Source organism: Pangasianodon hypophthalmus, chromosome 22 (assembly GCF_027358585.1).
Source record: "Pangasianodon hypophthalmus isolate fPanHyp1 chromosome 22, fPanHyp1.pri, whole genome shotgun sequence".
In the NCBI taxonomy this organism is placed as follows: Eukaryota; Metazoa; Chordata; class Actinopteri; order Siluriformes; family Pangasiidae; genus Pangasianodon; species Pangasianodon hypophthalmus.
Genome location: NC_069731.1, coordinates 19,074,360 through 19,097,143, shown reverse-complemented (window position 1 = coordinate 19,097,143; position 22,784 = coordinate 19,074,360). Strand labels below are relative to the sequence as shown.

General features: G+C 40.1%; 1 protein-coding gene across 2 annotated transcripts in view; it reads right to left on the bottom strand.

The window, feature by feature from the left end:
• LOC113541280 (putative leucine-rich repeat-containing protein DDB_G0290503) overlaps positions 1–22,784 on the bottom strand; it is a 118,010-nt gene that overhangs the window by 89,666 nt on the left and 5,560 nt on the right. For both annotated transcript variants that reach the window (XM_026938166.3, XM_053228029.1), the window contains exons 3-6: positions 21,591–21,722; positions 13,385–13,458; positions 2,795–2,930; positions 2,218–2,319 (exon numbers count right to left, since the gene is read on the bottom strand). In XM_026938166.3, coding sequence (XP_026793967.3) covers positions 2,218–2,319; positions 2,795–2,930; positions 13,385–13,458; positions 21,591–21,722 — 444 coding nt within the window. The remainder of the gene's footprint in view (positions 1–2,217; positions 2,320–2,794; positions 2,931–13,384; positions 13,459–21,590; positions 21,723–22,784) is intronic.

Genomic DNA, 22,784 nt, shown 5'->3' with positions numbered 1-22,784 from the left:
TCTCACCCCAATCCAAATGAGAGCTTTGCGTTAATGCGCTCGTTCTAATACGTTATCGTTTCTATAGTAACAGCTCATTCACTGAGGCTTGTACCGCAGACAGTCTACAGAAACTACAAAAACTTTTGTCATCTCACAAGTTTGGATAAAAACCTTACACAAATCCTGCACATGAATGTGTTCTGAAGGCCCAAAGGAGGCACCCTTCAAAAAAAAAAAAACATCTGCACGTCTCCATGGTACAAGTGAAATAAAACACTCCCGAATGTGGTGTTACAGGAAAATAATCAACTCCAGTGTGCTCATCTATAAGCACAAGGCTCACTCCTGCTTTATTTGTCACTTACTACAAGTGTGAGATACACAGTGTAGTAATGAGCGGTCCGCTGGGATAAATGACTTCAGCTTCAGTGCGACTGTCGTGTCCTTCTCCGAGCTCTAAGCACGCTCATAGTGCGATATCTCATTACTCCAGTGTCCTGGCTCCTCGCTGCCGAAATACGCTTCTGCTAAATGACTACATTTAAATGTAAATGAGACATCAGTAGAAATTTGTCAACCGGGAGAAAATTTCAGATCCTGTTTCTATCGCAGTACAAATGTAATTTACTGTAAAACTGCAGCATGTGCGCTCGTGGCGTACCAGACAGAAGCGATCACTTTAAAGGGCTTTAAAGGAAAACACCACCGTAAAACATTTAATAGGTTTGCAAGTTAGCAGTTACGTGTCACACTGACGTCACAGGGTGTGTGTGTGTGTGTGTGTGTGTGTGTGTGGTGGGGGTCTCGAACGTGAGTGATAACGGTCACTGTTAGCTCCTAAAAACAAAACTTTTTTCCTCATTCACATTTCATTTTCCATGAGAGAGCTGGACAGACTGAAGCACTAAAGCGCCGCTGCATCTCTCTCTTTAGCTAGAGATGAAGCAAGGGCTAAATCCCACTGCGCCACTATCAGCACGGCATTGTGGGTAGCGTAGGAAAACGTTAATTAAGCTAAAAATCAACCAACATATCGAAGAAAGAAGTTTAAACTAAGGTATAAAATAAATCTTGGATGCCGTTGAAGATCACGTGTTAGTTAGAAAGATTAATATGCAAGTTTTTCCTGCTGGGTTTTTCCTTTAATGCTGCTTTTTGCCTTCGGAAGTCAATATTCTCAGTATTCCCTGTTACGGTATTCCTACAGCACTGTTCCTGCTATGAACTGCTGCTGTGTCTCGGAACCCCGCTCACTATTAGATCACGTCTAACACTCGTTATCTTCTCAACACACTTAGTACCATTTGTCTTTGATTTATTTTATTCTACACTGTAATGATTTATAATCAGATGTCACCTACAATACAGTATGATCTAATTACTGAAATAAGGAGTTATGTAAGGCCACAGTTCTCACAGCGAGGTCAAGGGTCCAGAACGTGTTCATTTTGTTAATGTTGTTATTATTGAGCTCTTAGAGTTATTAACCCGTTTGACTCGCTACTTAAAAACCTTAATAACAGTTAATAACCTTAATAAGCTCTAATCACAATTTTCATTTTAAAAGCTTGTTCTGTGAGTGGAAAGTTAATAAAATAAAGCTCTATGGTCCAAAAAAGCATTGTAAACAATTAAATAATAATTCATACATTAGTTTTTTCTTTTATTTATATATATTTTTTTAGCAGCCTGAAAAACGTTTGAGATTTCATGACATAAGGAATAAATCACACCGAGTCATGTCATTATCGGAAAATAATCAACAGGGTGGTGTGATGGTGTGAATGTGAGTTACTGTCACCACCCGTCACATTGATTATTTTCCAATAACAGCCTAATAATAATGTCCTGAAGTGTTTTATTCCTCTTATACCACAGGAATTTGCCGTATAACAATATTTTACTAATTAAAGAACGACAGATCATACTTTTTTATCCATTTAGAGTCACAGTTAATGTTGTGGAATGTCCACAACACTAACATTTTTGTGCTTTTGCACTGTTTTATCTTCAAGAAACAGGAAAAAAGTGAGGCTGGTGAGGGAATGACTGTTTATAGCTGCTATAACATAAGTAATAAAGGGAAATAGATAGATAGATAGATAGATAGATAGATAGATAGATAGATAGATACTCAGTGTACCGTGTCTGTTTCTCTCTTTCACTTCCAGCATATCAGAGTGGGTGTAATATTTTTTATATAAGAATGCTGGGAGAAAAAAAAAAAAACCTAACCTGCTCAGTGTGTGAGTGAGTTCGCTTCTGCACCACGCTCGGCTTACACGCCTCCTCTTTACACACCTCCTCCAGAGCTTCTGCAACCCTCCTGCCCTGCAACTACACACACACACAGCTCTGAAATATAAAATAAAAACAAAATATCATATTGATAGGTTTATATTGCGAGGTTGTTTTGGGGGGAAAAAACAGTAGTTTTTGTGAGGTTTTAATGCCACAACTGTCAATTTGTAAATGCAGAAGCCGCAGACAGTAAAACAGCGGTGAGGTTTAATTTGGTGACACTTCATAAGGAGGTGTGGGAAGCAGTAAAATAAAAAAAAAATAAAAAAAAGTAAAAGAGAAAAAAAAAAGAAACACTGCTTGGGCACCACTTCGAACCTCCAGGGCACGCAATGTTAGCGATTCATCACATGCAGTGAGCGTTGTGTAATACATAACACATGCAAAGCTCAGGGCACAACACAGCAAGTAATATCGCCTCCACTGCTGCTACAGCGTGCTTCTATTTAATAGAGCAGGAGAGAACGAAAAAAAAAAAAAAGAATGAAAAAGCAGCCTGTAGCTCCTCTACCTCATTCTTCTCCTGGATTCTGTGGGACAAAAGCATCTTAATTTCCTCTTCCAGACGTTGAATAATCCTGTTTTTGGTCTTCAGCTGATTCCGCAGATCCTCCACCTGAGCCTTCATAAGGTCGCCTGGCTTCTGCCTGCAAGCGAAAAGGCCACGGAGAATATTAAACACAACCTGCAGATCTCAAAAAACACGGATAAAGACCCAAACACACCAAAGAAATCAGAAGAACGCAGTGTATGTACACAGCAGCAACGGCTAAAAACAATAATCGTGCTTTCTGTAATCAGTAAAATAATAACAATGATCAAAACTGTCCACGTAAATAAAAAAAAAATCATTTTATTGCAGTTTATTGCTTTGAATAATTAACACCCTTTTCTTTTAGATTGTAAATTATCAACTGATATTCCTTAAAAAGGTCTAAATAAGTTTCCTCATTCATCAAAGTTACATAGAAACAAACACAAAATGGCGGATGAACCTGATTTACACCACAACGCTGCTGAATCCTGGATTCTAATTAATTATATTAATGCACTCATTCTAATATGTTATCGTTTCTATAGTAACAGCTCGTTCACAGGGACTCGTACTGCAGTGTCAGAGGTGAAGCTGTAACTAAGTTTTCCGGCATCTTCAGGACAGACAAGTTTTCACTTTGTGGTTTCTGGGTAACAACAAGCTGCATTTTTTTTTTGGCTTATTAACTTCAAGAGAGAGGAAAAAAGAGAGACTGGTGAGGGAAAGACTGTTTATAGCTGCTATAACGTAAGTGAGAACAGGAACGAACTTGTTTTGCGGATAATCAGTTCTGCTTTATGACACAATACATTCTCTATACATTTTTCGGAGATATCGCAATTATCTTTTTTGTTTGTTTTAATTAACAATTACAAAGTTATTGAAAGTAGCTTTAGTAGATGTTAAATAGAGGATATAAGTGATATGATGATATAATCTCAAAATCATGATAAATTACGTCACAATACACTTCGGAGATATCACTGCTATCGTGATATTTTTATATCAATTACAAACTTAAAGGAACCGAATGGAAGCAGCTGATTTTATCAATTTTTTTATTACTTAAACTTTAAATTCGTGCATTTTTACATACTTTAAAAAGTTAAATAAAAGTAGTTTCAAACTCAAAGTTTTTCACAGTTTATCAAGCAACATTAACATACTATATATATATATATACAGAGAGAGAGAGAGAGAGAGCGAGCGAGAGAGAGAGAGAGAGACAAAGAGAGATCACAGATCATTAGAAATGTCTTCAAGTATCGTAATATTTGTCGTATCACCCACTCATTCTCTGCACTTTCAAAATAGTGTAAAAATCAGAAGATATTTAAACATAAACATGCACGCTTTGTGTTTTTGCTTAACGTTTGATAAAGACGGTTTTTTGCTCATTATTGCATTTCAGTGAATAATAATACAATTTCCATTAGGAAATACAATTTAGGTGAAAATAAATTGTAACATTTCTGCATCTGATGAAACAGTTACTGATCGTGGACTCGGATTACAGGACTATGTTGGAGACGCCAAAAACAGAAAGAAAAAAGAATCAGAAGCCATTATCTGGCCTGGAAAGAACGAAACCGTTCCAGGTGCGATTTTATTTTATCCCTAATGACACCTTTCACGGCTTTGTTGCGGTTCCAGGAGGTGATGGGCCTCTAATGAGAACGTCTTAATGAACCTCCCGATCTGCATTGTGTACTCTAGATGATTTTCTTTTCTTTTTTCTTTCTCTTTCTTTTCTCCTCAGAACCGCCTGCTGAGAGCCACAATTATGATGCAGCGGCTGGAGCGTTCTTTATTCGGGCTAATTCTGTGTGGGTTCTCCGAATCTTTTCCCTCCATCCTGCATCATTACTGTCACTATGTCATACACAATGTCTCACACACACACACACACACACACACACACACACAGGGCTGTGACATGCAGTAAACACACGACACACTGATAAATAAAGACGGCTGATGCACTGGTAAGGCTGAGTGATATGATTATATAACACAGACATCCTGATAAATTCCACACAATATTCACAAGACACTTGTCTGAAATATTGTGGGGATTTTTTAAATTAATAGTAATTAAAATAACTTTCTACATATTTTTGTTATTTTTTCCTCATTTTCAATGTTAAATTATTTATGTCAACAATTACAAACTTTCCTTGGATATATCTTATTTAACATTCATTTTTTGCACTGAATGTGAATTTTTTTTCAGTACAGAAAAAAGATTCTGTACTGAATCTTTAAAATTGATTGTAAAATCTTAACTCTTTCTGTTTTCCTTCTTCTCAGTGTTAAATAAATTATTTATTTTTAGATAATTACAATCTCTGCTTAAAAGCAGCTTTTTCTATGCTTTAGCTTTTTTTTATGCTTGTAAAATTTTAATTTCTAAAAACATGATTTTTTTTTAAATTATTTTTTTCTCCTTTTCTGTGTTAAATTATTTCTTTTTATAATAATCACAAACTATGCTTGGAAGCGGGTAATTTGTTGTTAACATTTTGTACTAGTTTTGTAAATTGTGAAATGTTTTTGCATTTTATATTTTTTTCTCCGTTTCAGGGCTTGCTTGCTTGTTTATTTATTTATTTATTTATTTATTTATGCGGCTTATTTAATTATAAAATTATGTATTTAAATAAATGTTTAGAATTGCAAATATTTATTTGAACAGATTTTTTCTCCTTTTCAGGGCTAAATTATTTATTTATTGGAAGGAGCTTTTTTATGGGAAAAAATGTTTACTAAATAACTTTTTAAATTTTTTCCCAGTCTTATTTATTTTGTTAAAATACAAACTCCTTGAATGCGGCTTATTTTTTGTATTTTTTTTATTGAATCTTTAAATAATTGAATAAAAGTTGCTTGCTGAATTTTTCATAATTGTAAAATGTTTTAACATTTCATTTAAATCATTTGTTACTTATTCTAATAGCAATTATAATTTAATATCTATAATACTTATTTAATTATAATAAAGATCTGCTGGCAGATTTAATTACTGTGATAAATGTTGCATATTGTAGTAATGTCTTCAAGTATCCTGATATGATTTCTTTTGGTCATATTGCCCACCCATATTGACTTGGATAAAGATGTATAAATAGAGAAAATGTGCATGTTAGTGTGTAATGTATAAAACATCCTCATATAGTTCACTGAGTTCATGTTTTTGGAGAAGAATGCTCCCGTTCCTCCTGCAGTCTGAAGCAATAAAACAGAAAAGCGGCGTGGAGCTGATCAGCGGCGATAAACAGGCGAGGTTTGCAGGGTTTTTGGCAGGTTTTGGACAGCTGATCCTGCGGGGCCGTGTAACCAGAGAGAGGAAAATGAAGCAATGGAGCACTAGTTGAAGGTTGAGGAACCCGCCGAGCCCATGCACCTCGTCTCCCACCAAGGTTCTGAGGAGCGCACGGCCCTCGAATCGCTCCTAAGCTTCTGTGACAGAGCAGGCAGGCGGCCCGACTTCCTGACGAGATCTGCCGAGCTGCTAGCGACAGCTGTCAAGCACCGTGCCATCACCAGTCACAGCCCAGAAAAACGCCTGTCTAAACACTCACCTGCCAAAAAAATATTTCTAAAACAAATCAACGCTAATCCATGCTTTTATTTGAATATGTAAATCCAACTTTATAAAACAAAGACATAAAAAAATCTTTTTTTTCCTCCCTGGCTGTCGTCCTGCGCCACCAGACACGTCGACGGATAAACGTGTGACGAGGAGAAGAAAATGCCGAGGGACGATGCCGAGGAAGATGCTCTGTACTCATCAGAAATAAGAAAAGAGCAGCTGAGGATTGATGAATCAGAGGTGTTGCTCGAAGCAGACACAAGTCTGGAGGAGTTTAACAAAGAGGAAAGTTTGTAGGGACACTGCATCTTTTAATATTCTTTCAAATTACAGGCAGTGATGTATTCAGAGCGCTTTATCAGGGAATAAAAATGTGCTACATTCAAATGGAAGAATGTAAAAGTTCAGTAAATAAAAGACGACATCCTGAATCTCAATTTCCACTCCAAAAAAAACAGCATATGGCACTGGCAGACTGTTGCATGCTGGGTCTACAGCACAAAAAGAAGGAAGAATGAGGAAAAGGAAACCTGTAAAGAAATGAACAAGGAAGTAACAGAATGTGAGGAAGCAGGGGTAGGAGCAGGATACAGGGAGCAGGTGTAGAAGCAGGATGCAGGGAGCAGGATGCAGGGAGCAGGATGCAGGGAGCAGGATGCAGGGAGCAGGATGCAGGGAGCAGGATGCAGGGAGCAGGATGCAGGGAGCGGGATAGGAGCGGGTTAGGGAGCAGGATGTAGGGAGCAGGATGCAAGGAGCAGGATAGGAGCGGGTTAGGGGGCAGGATGTAGAGAGCAGGATGTAGGGAGCGGGATGCAGGGAGCGGGATGTAGGGAGCAAGATGCAGGGAGTGGGGTAGGAGTGGCGTAGGAGTGGCGTAGGGAGCAGGATGCAGGAAGCGGGGTAGGGAGCAGGATGCAGGGAGCAGGGTAGGGAGCAGGATGCAGGGAGCAGGATGCAGGGAGCGGGGTAGGGAGCAGGATGTAGGGAGCAGGGAGCAGGATTTAGGGAGCGGGGTAGGGAGCAGGATGCAGGGAGCAGGATGTAGGGAGTGGGGTAGGGAGCAGGATGCAGGGAGCAGGATGTAGGGAGTGGGGTAGGGAGCGGGGTAGGGAGCAGGATGCAGGGAGCAGGGAGCAGGATGTAGGGAGTGGGGTAGGGAGCAGGATGCAGGGAGCAGGATGCAGGGAGCAGGATGCAGGGAGCAGGATGCAGGGAGCGGGGTAGGAGCGGGGTAGGGAGCAGGGGTAGCGAGCAGGATGCAGGGAGCGGGGTAGGGAGCAGGGGTAGGGAGCAGGGGTAGTGAGCAGGATGCAGGGAGCCAAGTAGGGAGCAGGATGCAGGGAGCAGATTGTCCCACGCTGGGGTAAAAAAGTCCAAGCTCTGTAGTTTGGGGTGAGAACGCCTTCACAGCACACACTCCTAACAGGCAGTCAGTGGAGCTCAGGGGCCGAGGGAGGCGCACAAATCACTCCTGCACCCACAGGGCATCCATTTAGCCCATCTGTACAGAGTGTGTGTGTGTGTGTGAGAGAGAGAGAGATGTCCGCACGTCAGCGGTCACGCCACCTCTGATGCCAACACGATACACAATTAATCATTCATCATGACATGCATATGCTCACATCGATCACATCACATCACAAGCTAAAGCCAAAACCCTTACACAGGCCTGCGCCATGTTTCCACACTGATAAACTCTCACGTTTCTCTCCAGTATACCGGCTACCAGACACCGTGTACTGGTCATTTAAAAAGTTAAATAAAGTAAATAACATTTCTCCAAACTGATAGCTTAGATTTCGGGTCAACACACCAACTATCAAACTTTTTACGCTTTAGGTTACAAATAAATAAATAAATAAATAAATAAATAAAGTTTAAAAAAAAAAAAAAAAAAAAGAAATAAAATAAGATTTAGATTTCTGTTCAGTTTACTAGCCATCAGACTTTTTTACTTTTCATTTAATTAATTAAGTAAGTAAATAATGAAATAAATAAATAGCTATCTGACGTTGTTCTTGTTTTTGTTACAAAATAAAGTGTGAAAGTAAAGTGTAAAAAATGTGAATAAATAAATGAATATTTTGAGTGGCTCAAACAAATAACAAATGCACCACAATTACTGGCGCTAATTGTACATTTTCACACGTTAGTGGTTAATACATTGTTGAAACACCAAACACAATTTCTCCGTTATAAGGTGCCACGCTAAGTGCCGTTAAAAAATGGCTTCCGTACACTAAGATAAAATTAGAGCACTTAATAAATTACACTGCGTCACCCTGACAGATGGTACAACCTGTTATATTTAGCAACTAAGTGTCTTAATGATCGCTGGCTCGGCGTCGTGCGTTGCGGGAAACGAGACGCGAAGAAAAAAAAAAAGGCGGCGGTGTGCTTCGCTGGCTGTGAAAACACCGTCGCGATTTTTCATACTGTCATTCTGCTCTATTAGCGAAGCCTAACACAATTAGTTATGAATATGCAGTAATAACATGCAAATCATTCCCTCTACGAGTTGCCCCCAGGCAGAGGTCCGTGCCTCCCCAAACCCAATTCTTTCTACATCATTACAGCAGCTTGGCATAATTCATCAAAAATAAAAAAGCCACCCCCCTCAGTCTTAGTGGCAGCGAACGTAACCAACTGGCAACTGTTAAGCGTGTGGCATTAACCGCGCCGTCGCATCGCGCCACCTCGCCGCTCTGCCACTTGTGCACGTCTCCCTGGGGTAATGTCAGACACGACGTCGCAGCCTGCCACAACAATTAACCCTCGTGTTAATTAGAAGGAAATGTCAGGAGCACAGATGGTATGAGCTGGCACAGCGCCATCGCACCGACTGCCGCTGAACGAGCCTGACAGCTGCTCCGCCGCTCCAACCATCCAACACACGTCAAAACTTTCCAGCTGGGAAGCACTCGATAAGCGATATGTGAACGTGTGTGTGTGTGTGTGTGTGTTCAGGGGTGGGGGAATTGCTCAGCAGCACAGCAAAAGGATCTGTTGCTTTTGATCACAACGTAAGAACGGCTCGGCCTGGCATGCACGAAAACGACCCGAGAGAGAGAGAGAGAGAGAGAGAGAGAGAGAGAGAGAGAGAGAGAGGGAGAGAGAGAGGTGCCTGGGGCTAGAAAACATGAACCAGATGTGACCACAGGGGCGGAGTTAAACAAACGAAAAACGTGTAAATACGTTACAGTGATCCATCAGTATGAAGTCTACATAAACAAGCTTATAAACAAATAAATAAACCTTCATGATTCTAAAACTTTGTGGCAGGAGTTAATATTAGAAATATATGATTTACGTGCCACTGAGTATATGTGAGGAGTTAAAAAAACATGTGGTTCAAATAAATAAAATAAATAAACAAACAAACAAGCAAACCTTCATGAGTCTAACTTTGTATCATGAGTTAATATTAAAAATATATAATTTACATGCAACTGTGTATAAGTAAAATAAAAAATAATAAGAATAAATGAATAAATAAATAAATAAGAAGTTGAAAAGTGAGGACTCCAGTGTTACGTCTCAGTTAATTAATTATGCAATTCATTAGACTGACTTAGATAATAAATAAATAAATAGATCTCTGTGTCAGTGGTCTCTATAATAAAATAAAATAAACTTCTGAAATAAAGCACTTTTTTAAACTTCTTATAAACGTTACATTGATCATTATATGGATCGAGTCAGAGCTCAAATGCAGCACAAATGATTTATTCTTAACTGAGCATTATTTTGCATCGGATTCTGCGTAACTACACTCACATTGCCACTACGCTTTGATTCATGTGACTAACGAGCGAAAAACAGCTGCTGTGCAACTCCACAGATCTGCAACGCAAATAACGGACAGAGGGAGAGAGAGGGGGAGAGAGAGAGAGCGATGAGCATATGGAGCCAAGAGAAACCAAGAAAGAGGGGGGGAGAGAGAGGGATAGAGAGAGGGCGTTGAACAGACGGTGCCGAGAGACAGAGAGTAAGAGAGAGAGAGAGCGAAAGCAGGAGTCGCTCATGTCTGCACTTTGGCCACACTGTACTGTATTGATCTGTTTGCATCCCTAATAACAGAAGGCCAGAACCTGTAAAAGTCAATAGAAATTAGAAAAAACTTGTGTCCGCCCACAAAGCAGGCGTTACTGAAAGCGAAATTTCTCACTTTCACGCGCAGTGATGCTCTAAAAGTTACTGAACTAAAACAACGATTAATTCCCATCACATCATCTCATGCTGAGTTTCGATTAGTCTGCTCTGTCCAATGCCTTGTGAAGTGATGCTGTGCTGGGAATGAATTTATTATTATTATTATTATTATTATTACTACTACACCACAGCACTGTTGAATTCTGGATCGTGATTGGTCAGAAGGCGTTGGTTACTTTTCTATAACAGCAGCTCTGACAGTAGTGCAGGTTTATTAGAACAAGTGGATTCATATATGTTATCGCTTTTATCGTAACAGCTATAGTTTCACAAAAACAGCTTAAAAATGTGTGAAATCGTTGATATGGTGAAGTCTTCTCAAGTGTCAGCACTTTGTAACAGTTTTCCGACATCTTCAGCATCTTGATCTTCTCTATAACACGACAAGCTGTGGTTTTGGTGTTTTTTTGGCTTATTAAATTCAAGAGAGAGAGAAGAGAGAGGCTGGTGAGGGAACCACTGATTATAGCTGCTATAACATAAGTGAGAACAGGAACTATCTTGTTTCGTGGAAGCTCTGCGTCATTAATTGTGACTATAAATGGATGAAAAGTAAGTTGTGTTGCTTAATAATAATTATAAAACTGTAATATAGAGAAATAAAACTTTGGGATGTGCTGTTCTAAAAAATAATCCCTGAAACTGATTAAGAACAGGAGCTAACTTTTCAGACATTGTACAACATTAATGGTAACTATAAATTAATTTAAAAAAAAAAAAAAAAAAAAAAGACATCCTTTCCTTTAATAAATAAAAGTCGTTGGCTACCTGCTGTGGTATAAGAGAAATAAAACACTTTGGAAAATAGGAAAATAAATCAACTTCAGGGTGGCAACAGTAACTCCGCTTCACCACACTACCCCATGGAGTGTTTTTAAAAAAAAAAAAAAAAAAAAAAAAAAAAAAAAAAAAAAAAACGTAGGTCAAATAATGATATACAAAAAAGTGTGCCTGGTGTTACTCCACAGCGCAACTACAAATGCTGTGCTAATTTGCATAAACGTACAGTCTCTTCTGGAGTTATGATTATATATATATAATCATAACTCCAGCAAAGACTGTACACACACACACACACACACACACACATATATACTTATATATATGTATATATATATAAACAAAAGTTAAATCATTGACGAGTAGCTTAACTGAACCTGACATCAATAAATCATTATTCTGACTTAGTCAAGCTATCGTAAATATATAAATAACTCTGTAGATAAACAAAACAAATAGGAAAGAAAAAAAAGGAAGGAAAAAACAGTGAAATTCCATCACCCACTGCAGTGAAAGCACCGCCGGGGATCATTTCAATCTGTTCCTTTTAATGTTGACGCTGGTGGCAGGGATGCTGCCTACATTTCATATTTACATGATTCGATGCCATGGTTATTATTCGTATTATTATTTTTTATTTATTTCATGATGTTTGAAGGCGCTGAGGCTCTTCCTGGGAACCGGCTGTGAGAACGTAAACCACGGGACACGCAGGCTCAGGCTCAGGCTCACGCTCGGCAGCGTGGCACAGCAGCCTCCCGGTACAACACCTTCCTCTTTGAAGGCGCTCGTCTGTCCCTCGGGGTGGGGAGGGAGAGCACAAGCCTTTTTATCCGCATGCTTTAGCACTGCTGTGGCTCGTCGAGGAGGAGAGAGAACTTTGGAAAACTTTGCGTGGAGAGAAAAATAAAAGGTTAATGAGAACTAAAGGTGAAGCGGGACACGAGGAGAACTTCAAATGTGGTACAAATGAGAAGAGGGAAGAATTTTACTTTCTGCAAAAATTTTCTGAAATAAGAAAACAAATACTACTAATGCACAAATTATGAAAGGTTTCCTTTTTCATCCTTCAGTGCTCGAGTTTGCAAGAAGTTGCTTGACGAGTAACGCTCTTCCTGTTCCTGCAGTGCGGCACAATGGATTTACGACTCGAAACTTTTTCACTACTACTCAAAACTCTTATTTTATTATTTAAATAGACTAACACTATGTTAGTGTATTATTCCTATATATGAGTCTTCTTGAATTTCAATCAATAAAGGTACATCTTATCTTATCTGTCAAGGAAATCAGCAGTTATTTCTCATAATGGTGTCCACTGTAGTCTTAAAGGTTTATTGAATTCTCAATTCTGATTGGTCAGAAGGTGTCATTTTCTTTAACAGCTTTAGTTACAGATAAAAGTTTTAAAAAAAATGTGTGTAATCGTTGATATAGTGAAGTTTTTTGTAAGACGTTTGTTTAACGTTTACGAAAGGAGTCTCCAGTGTCAGCACTTTGCAACAGTCAGAGGTAAAGCTGTAACTTTACAGTTTTCCGACATCTTCAGGACAGAGGAGTTTACGCATTTTGCGGTTTCTCAGTAACATGACAAGCTGCGTTTTTTTTGTCTCATTAACTTCAACACAGAGAGGGGAAAAAAGACAGGTTGGTGTTTATAGCTGCTATAACGTAAGTGAGAACAGGAACTAACTTGTTTTCCACAACATTAAATGTAACAATAGATAGATAAAAAGTATGACATCGTTCTGTTGTGAATTTAAAAATTGTACGTGCTGGTAGGCTGCTGTGGCGTAAGAGTAAAAAACGTGTCAGGATGTGCTGTTGCCATGTTAATGGTAACTCCGCTTCCACACATGACCCAGTCATTAATTATTTTCCATCAGCAGCGCAACACAGTGTTTATTCCTTACGTAAGACTTTCTAGCATCTGTACAAACCGAAACAAACCAAAAGATTAGGTACAGTTTATTACTTACGATAGCTGACTGCTATGAGCTGATTGGTCTGTGATGCAATCCAGTGGCTGTGTCCTTAATGTGAGCCCTGTGATCTGTAATAACCATCACACACACACACACACACACACACACACACCTTCTTTATTGTCTGTTCCCAATAACATGAGAATGCCAGCGAGTGGCCGTAATCAGCAGACTTAAAATCACTCTTTCAAAAAGTAGATCCAACCAAAAAAAATTCCAGGCAGACGTGGAAGTAATAAGAGATAATTTGATGAAATATAATTAAGATAATTGCATTCGCTTATGTCTCATTTCCATAACTGGGTTTTAATCAAAACTTTGACTCAGACACTGACATGGCCATGTTCTCTGCTGATGAATGGAGCCCTTTGAGATGGCAGGCTGATCTCGTCGACCCTTTATCTAAATCTCTGAGGCAAGTTCACATTCTGAGAAATATATATACATATACATATACATATACATACATATATATATATATATATATATATATATACACATACATACATATATACATATATACACACACACACACACCATTCAAAGTAATAGGAACCTGAACATCTGCTCACTTATGCTTTATGAAGGTATCCAATCAGCCAATCATGTGGCAGCAGCGCAATGCAAAAAAATCATGCAGATGCAGGTCAAGAGCTTCAGTTAATGTTCACATCAAACATCTCAGTGACTTTAACCGGGGCATGGGTGTTGGTGCCAGATGAGCTGGTTTGAGTATTTCAGAAACTGCTGATCTCCCAGAATTTTCACACAAAAAAAAAAACGCAGGTCATTTTACGAAGCGAAAACTCCTCTGTCCTGAAGAAATCTCAAACTTACAGCTTTACCTCTGACACTGGAGACTCCTTACATTAATGTTAAATAATCAAGTTCTTACAGAAAACTTCACCATATCAACAGTTACACAAACTTTTTTAATCAGTTTATAATTAGTGGAGTGTCCGCCATACGAGTCCCTGTGAATGAACTGTTACTATAGCAACGATAATGTATTAGAACAAGTGCATTAATAGAAATTGTATGTTACAGAAAATTAAATAACGCCTTCTAAACAAACAGAACTGAGAATTCAGCAGTGCTGTGGTATAGAGAAAAATATCTTGTTTCTTTAAGACTTCTTGCGGTATCATGATACGATGTATTTTCGCCATATCGCCCGCGTGTACCACAGGTCACGTCTCTAGGAACAGACTGAAAGAGAGAGAGAGTAGAGACACAAAACCGAGACACGTGACAACATGAAGACTTTCTGTCAGAATAATAAAGTCGCTGACCAAACACAGCAAGATGGATGGAAGAGACTTCACTGTATAAATAAATTCAGTGAATAAAACATACGGACAGCTCACATGGTCAGCCCTGTACTACATCTAATTAGTCTTCTGCTGCCTCGCCTGGTGTTGTCTTTGGAGAGCTGGGGATTTGAGGCTGGCCGCATTGCTGAAATATTGGGGGAGCGTGTGCTGGAGTGAAATATGGGGCTGTGTGTGTGTGTGGACTTGAAATATGGGCATGTGAGTGTGTGTTTGGAAGGTGCAGTGACAGAGGTCATTCTGGGGGGAAAAAAGGAAATCAATGTGGATGTTAATTACTCACAGGTCAAGTCCCTGTGCCATCAGGTCTATTTTTTCTCCATGACCTGCCCAAGCAGAGAGGAGCTCTTTCCTGATTTTGCTGCTCTGCTCCGGTTCCTCTAAAATGTTTAGCAGCCCCCCACACACACACACACACACACACACACACACACGACACAAGAATGTGGCAACGCAAGATCCGACTCACTTGAGGTGCATCCGTTAAAGCGAGAGTATTTTATTTTATATATTTTATGCATGATTCTGAGACGAGGGACCTCTTGCTGTTATGGCTCGTAACGCTTGGCTGCTTTCTGGGTCGACAAACAGCATTGGAGAAGAAAAAAAAAATTACGAAAGATGCAGGTTTAATCCCATAACGATGCCTTTCTGTATGTATTTTATACTGAACAGAGACAGATCAAAAGTGAGCACTTAACACAATTTCATATGAGCTGATCAATATGCAGCATTACAGCTACAGCAGGAGTAGCGTGTGTGTGTGTGTGTGTGTGTGTTTGGGGGGGGGGGCTAATTAAGCAGCGTGCCTAAGCTTAACGAACGCTTGCTCACTGAAGGTGCACAATTGCTATTAGTGTTGAGAGGAGTGAGCCGGTGTAGACGGCGCAGCAAGCACCGAGGGGAATTAAACGGCCAGAGAGGAACAATAAAAGCAGGCTGGAGGCCCGAGCCGTGAAACACTTGCTTAAAAGAGTGAACGGAAGGCTGATCAGTGCAGCTCGTGAGCCGCCCATTATGTGTTCTGACTGTAACGAGGGGGGGGATCGAGCTGGCCGCTCCAGAGAGGCAATAACCGAAATTAAATTCCATACTCTGTTGTGAACCTGCGGTGAATCTACAGCTCAAAACAAGCACTGGCTCGGTAATTTGCTTTTTAAATTACGTTAAACGGCTTAATTTCATTAAAAGAACGCACTTCTGAAGGGTCGCTGCGGCATGATGCAACTGCACTTTCACCAAAAATGTTGTGGGAAAATAGAAATGCATATGGGGTTGCACGACTATTAACTTCTAGTCATCCACAGCTAAAGCCGAAGCAGAATCAGGACTTTGTTGATGTTTATTACTGTTTAATTGCACTAATAAACGAGGCTAAAAATAGCAAAGACTGTCAAATAGCACTTTTACATTTCCAGTTTCAATGCTTCTTTATGCTATAGGCAAATATATTTGGGAAAAAAAAAAAGGAAATGCCTCTTTGCACTAAATGTGTATCGTGTGACAGTTTAAGAATGTACCAGTTTTTTAAAAATGTGCTCATGTGGACGACGTGGTGACTGAGCTGAAATCGTTGATTCTGGAACTGAGAGCGTGCAGCGTGGAAGCTCATGTCTGCAGATAGAGCTCTCCTTATAGCTCAATGACTGGCCTTTCTTAGATGGAGAATGTGACATCTACTGCAGCGCATGGGAGGTTTTTCCACCATGATCAACTCTGTTCTTGGCAGCGTCCGAAAACGAGTCTGGATCAGCCTCTTTGAGCCAGCATGTGCTGCTGACCCGACTCTAAACTAACCGAGCGGGATTTGAGAGTGATGCGCAACCCGTGGCTCTTCCACACAGTGCTGGCCACCATGATTTTAGTTATATCTGTTATTATTAGTTATATTTATTTTATTTGTTTAGCTTTAAAGGACAGCTGAAGTAACTTCAGGAGGAATTTCTTCAAGAGAGAGTTGACTGGAATAAAAAAAAAAGTTATAATGAACATGATAATGTACCATTAAATCGATATAAAATTAAAAAAAAAAATTTACAGTTGTCTAGTATGAATTATTTTCAGGCTAACACAGTACATGTAGTTGCTTTCCACAGCGGCATCTAGTGAATGCATTAGTCGCCTAATATATAATTATACCATATATCTACATATAAATATAAAAAATCCGGGAAATAACTACAGAGTACTTCTGTAATGATGGTGGATCCAGTACAAATTGCACAAAGTTTCCAGAGAAGCAGGATGTTTTGGACAAATGTTCTTCATTAGCTATGCAAGGAAAGAGTTCTGGAGCTTTTTTCTGACCGTTCCAATAAAATAAAGTGATTTCTAACATTTCTCAACTCGCTAAATATTTAATAATGAGTCAGGAGTATTTAAACAAACGTGGTAAAAGCCAAATTGTAGAATTTACTGAACTACTGCACGCAGCCATCACGTCTCCAAAAAAGAAAAGTCGGGGAAGGTGCTCATATAAGGTGTAAGTACAGGATGACTGAAGACACTGCAGAGGCAATTTCATAAGCACATATTCCTGTTACCTCTCAGGTTATGACACCCGTATTCCTGTAAAAAGCCTCACAAATCTGTGCACAGCTTTGCTCATTTAGCTCCTTCCGAAAATTGGGCAAAAATTAATAAGGCGAATAAAAAAACATTAGCTGATTAATAAACGTACAGGAAATGGAGGTTTTAATTTCCTAGCAGTGTCCGCAGTGAGGTCCCGCTCGTGATCCGTCAATGCGGCTCTCGGGCTTTATGAAAGGCCATGCAATTTATGGTAATGAGCTTTTTGAAGGTTATGACCACAGTAAACTAATTTGTTAGAGGAATGGCAAAAGCTCGCACAACCAGTACTCAATCATTAAAGCTGAAGAGGAGGGAGAGAAAAAAAAAATACTATTAAAGTAATGGTCAACTGCCGTACAGAGAGAAAAACCCGACGCAGCTCGGTATGGGTGTGCTAATATATAACAGGGCCAAACATGGATGTTGCATCACGCAAATTACTTTTCAGGGCCATTTTGAACATTAATATGGTAAAAATAGGGAGAGGGAATATAACGAGGAGCGGGAAAAGGCGTCAGAGCTCAGGCCACCGGCCAAAGCGGCAGCCGACAGGAAAAAGTCTGGCGTCTGGCTGAAAATGGCACGTCGAGGCTGACTGACACGTCAGATTAATACAAGAACCGAGCTCAGAGGTGGCCTCATAATAACTCTCTGTAATACCAGAGTGCTGCTGAATTCTGCATGCTGATTGGTCAGAAAGTGTTTATTCATTTTCTATAGCAGCAGCGCTGACAGAAGTGTGGCTGCAAATCACAGGTTTATATTAATGCACTCCTTCTATCTAATACACTATCGTTTCTATAGCAACAGCTCATACACAGGGACTTGTATATACAGTGAACGCTCCACATAAGCAGATTTAAAAAATGTGTGCAATCGTTGATATGGTGAAGTTTTCCGTAAGGAGATGTTTATTTAACTCCTTATATATATGGAAGGAGTCTTCAGTTTCAGGTGTTAGCACTTTGTAATAGTCAGAGGTAAAGCTGTAACTTTTAGTTTTCTGGACAGTCAGGACAGAGGAGTTTATGGCTTGGTAACACGACAAGCTGCGTTTTTTTGTTTTGTTTTGTTTTTTCCGCTGTAGAATAAGTAAGAACTGGAACTAACTTGTTTTGTACACATTAAACAACATTAAATGCAACTATAAACGGATAAAAATTACATGTCCTTTAATAAATAAATAAATTTGTCATCGTTGGCAACTTGCTGTGGTGTAAGAGGAATAAAACAATTGATTATTTTCCAACAAAAGCATATATATTCCTTATATAATACACAGTAAAACGACCCAAACTGATACAACACTCAATATCCTGGACAAGATGGCTGCTGAAGAAAAAACAAGTGTAAACAATTCAAATAAAAAAAAGAAATATTATTCATTTTATTCATTAATTTTTCTGAGATATATTAACCCATGCCTGTGACCTTGTGTTTACTCACGTCTTCAATAACCTGAAGGCTTTTTTTCCAATGCCATCAAACGATCTCAGTAATTCACTGCACCTAAAAACAGCTACGGGGCCATGAATGAGTTTCCAGTGCAGCTAACATCCTGCTATTACTGCATATTAAGCCTACTTTCCATAGTGCAGTTAGCGAAGTGTGTATTCAGAGATACAGTACGTCGTCCCCCACCGCTCTGACCTGATATATTAACAAGGGTTTACAAGGGCATTCCACTACATATGTAAGTTTGCCCTTATTGCTGACCTTACAATGCACTTAGTATCCTGCGCTTGAATAATGCTGTCTTGGCTCCTACGAGCAATTTATTCCGACTAACGACCATCGAGTGGCTGTAAATCAGCGCAAGGTTCCTTTCCTACTGAGCTGGTGATTCGGGCTGGCGCGCTGATAGAGACCGGCGAGGAGCTCGTGCCTAACCTCGTATTGGCGCCTCTATTGATTTTAATTAGCCTAATTAGTTCATTATTTCAAAAATCAAACCCGGCATTAATTACAGCCGCCCTACTCTGCATTATGGACTTAATATGGTAATGAAGCTGATCAATTATCACTCAAAGAGAAGTCGTTCACAGCAGTGCTAGCAAAGCACAGGCGAGTGACCTGGTGTGACCTCTTTTTCCCTCCAGCGCTGCCGGTCAACTGTCCTGACTCCGAAGTGATGCACATGGAGAAGCTGCCATGACCTTACACTGGCCCGGTGCTGCCATGTTCACCACTTTTTGCCACAACAACAGAAATCTGCTTTAATGAAGCACGAACAACTTCCTGACACCGTGTGGCGCTCTGTCGGAACACTGATAGATACCAGTGACCCTGAGATACCAGTGATCCTGATCCCTTCTGCCCTCCAGACCTGCCTGATCCATCCTGATGCCCTACTTCTGGTTGGAGGTCTTATCGGTTGAGATCGCTCGCTGCTGCTGGGGGCGGCCCCACACGGACGGCCTGAAGATCAGTGGGATTGCTGGGGATGATGATGCTTGGGGGCCATGGAGATGGCTTGGGGATCTCATATGTGGAGTTGTACTGTGATGGCTTGGGACTGCGGTTGCTGTGGTGGCTTTGGGGGCTGCAGTTGCCACGAGCAGCTTTTAACTCTGGACTCCATCAGTGGACAGTGGATAGGTTTAACAAACTGGACTTCTTGTGAAAACCGTGATGAATTTACTGGTGCAATAATATACAGCACACCGTATCCATATAGCACACAGTTATAGATGAGATTTATTCATAATCTGTTAGCACCCAGATGAGGATTCCCTTCTGAGTCTGGTTCCTCTCAAGGTTTCTTCCTCATATCATCTTAGGGAGTTTTTCCTCACCACCGTCACCTCTGGCTTGCTCATTAGGGATAAAGTCACATACGTACAATTTATTTTGGTTTAATTTAATCTGAATCTATTTATTTCTGTAAAGCTGCTTTGTGACAATGTCCATTGTTAAAAGCGCTATACAAATAAAATTGATTGAATTTAACTGATAACATGGTACAATTACTCATCACTAAGCTAAACATTTTCTTAAATTTTCTTGCGTTAACAGACTGTTAACAAGTTGATATCACATCATCAATCTTTGCACTGTGGCAGAGTGAATTTGGTCGTGACCAGCGGTGTGTGAAAAAGCGCATTCAGAGCCGTGGGTTGCGCATCACTTCCCAATCCTATTTGGCTAGTTTAGAGTCAGATCAGCGGCGAATTTTTCGGATGCTACTGGATGAGGCTGGAGTTGGACGTGGTATTGAACGTGGTCTCTCTGACACCGCTGTAGACGTCACATTTTTACCACAACAACAGAAATCTGCTTTAATGAAGCACAAACAACTTCTTGACACCGTGTGGCGCTCTGTCGGAACACTGATAGACACAATCTGCTCGTCCACGCAAATGCATTTTAACAAACAGTGCATCCTTACAGAGTAATAAGATACACAGGTTTACTATTTTTGCAAATTTACTGATACATTTTTTTTTCCGTCTTTTATTTTTACCTGATCAAGTTCCTTTCTCCAGTAGTTCTCACCCCTTTTGTGTCTGACTGTGACTCCACAAAAATGTAGGTTGGATTTTGCAACCCCGTCCCTCTGAACTCGCCCTAAATCCCGTTACAACACCCCCATTTCTCTGAGCATTTTCGTAACTCTACCATACATGATGGCTATCAAACGCAGCATTGCTGACCAGAACAAGATCAAATAACAATCCATTTTTGGTGGAACAGAGCTGCACATTGCCATACGTTCCAAGATATTCCAAAATATCTTTCTAAGAAAGACGAACCACCGCAAAACAGCAGCCTGGGAGCAATCATTAGTTCCTGCAGCGCCTCACTGGTGCACGTTCCTCCAGCACTCAGAGCTAGCGTGCTAATGCTCCGTCTTTGTCCTGCACTGATTGCGTGCAGGAGCAGAGCTACAAAGATCAAAGGCAAAGCTGAGGAACTGGAGCGAATCCTGATTGGAAGGAGATTCTGGAGGTGTTCTGGAGAAATGGGCTTTAGGGAGTAAAGGGGGGGCGGGGTTTGGCAAAGGCTGGAGGGTCCCTCCAGAGTTCGGAGGTCAAGTGGAGCCTGGCGAGTGGCATCAGGGCTGTAAATGAGGCCCCATGCCGGCTCGGTGGATCAAAGCCTCGCCTCCGCTGATCCCTCATGCCCAAAGGCCACCAGTCAAGGTGAGGATGGAATTAAAAATCCTGAGCTCAAGGGCGGAAAATGGGGTTTGAAAAATAAATGAGGGGCTGCTCCACGACTTCAGGGATGGCGTAGGGATTTTTTTTTAAATTTTTTTATTTTTAAAGAGATGAGGAAAACATAAACATATGACTCACGTCCAGGCCGTGTGCACGCTGAGCCTCTTGGATCACACGTGTAAGGGTTCGAGTGTCAGCCTTCAGCTGCTGAATCTCAGCTCTCAGGCGCTTGTTGTCTTCCTCGAGGCGCCTCTTCTGATGGTCCAAATCCTGCAAGAGGAAATAAAAAAAAAAAAAAAAAATCACTATGCTTCATCCTTTATACACGTCTGTAAATCCAATCTGGCCTACCAACCAGGCTAACCCGAGCTTTGATGCAAGGATCCACCAATTCCATCAAACATCCAGCCACCAGCAACATGGCTGTTATTAAAGATTACCAGATTCACTGGAATAATAATAATAATGACTTGTGCTTTAAATGATGACGTCTTTGACCAATTTCCTGTATATTCCTGTATATTTCCTGGGTTCTCGAATCTGACTGGTCAGAAGCTGCTGATTAATTTAACAGGTTGATCGTTTCTATAGTAACAGCTCCTTCACAGGATGGACATGTGTAATTGCTGATATGGTGAAACTTTCTGTTAGGAGAAGTTTATTTCACATTTATGTAAGGAGTCTCCAGTGTCAGCGATTGGTAACAGTCAGAGGTAAAGCCGTAACTGTAAATCTTCAGGACAGAGGAGTTTACGTGCTGCGGTTTCTAGTTAACGCTGTGTTTTTTCTCTCTTAGTAACTGTAAGTGAGAGGCTGGTGAAGGAACTACTGTTTATAGCTGCTATAACGCAAGTGAGAACAGGAACTAACCTGTGTCATGGAGAGTTCCACAACATTAAATGTAACTATAATCAGATTAAAAAGTATGACACGGCATTCTTTGATTGTAATTGTAGAAATATCTGTGTATAGGAGGAATAAAACACTTTGGGACATGCCATTATGGGAAAATAAATAAATAAAAATAATCTTTCGAGTTTGAACAGTATTCATTCACGCTTCATATCACCACCCCGTCGTTGATCGTGTTCCTCTAACAGCACAACGCAGAGTGTGTTTATTCTCTATTTATGTATTTATTTACTTTTTTATGTAAGATGACAGCAGTGACTAGTGAAAAACCCACTGCTTTAACTCCTAACCTCGCAAAACAGGCTAATAAATCTGAAAAGTACTGCCGCCATTCAATCAGTGCATTTTTGCTCCTCGTGTTACAGAGTGCGATGCATTTCTTTACATTTTGAGAGTCATATAAGCAGCGTTTAATCCCCT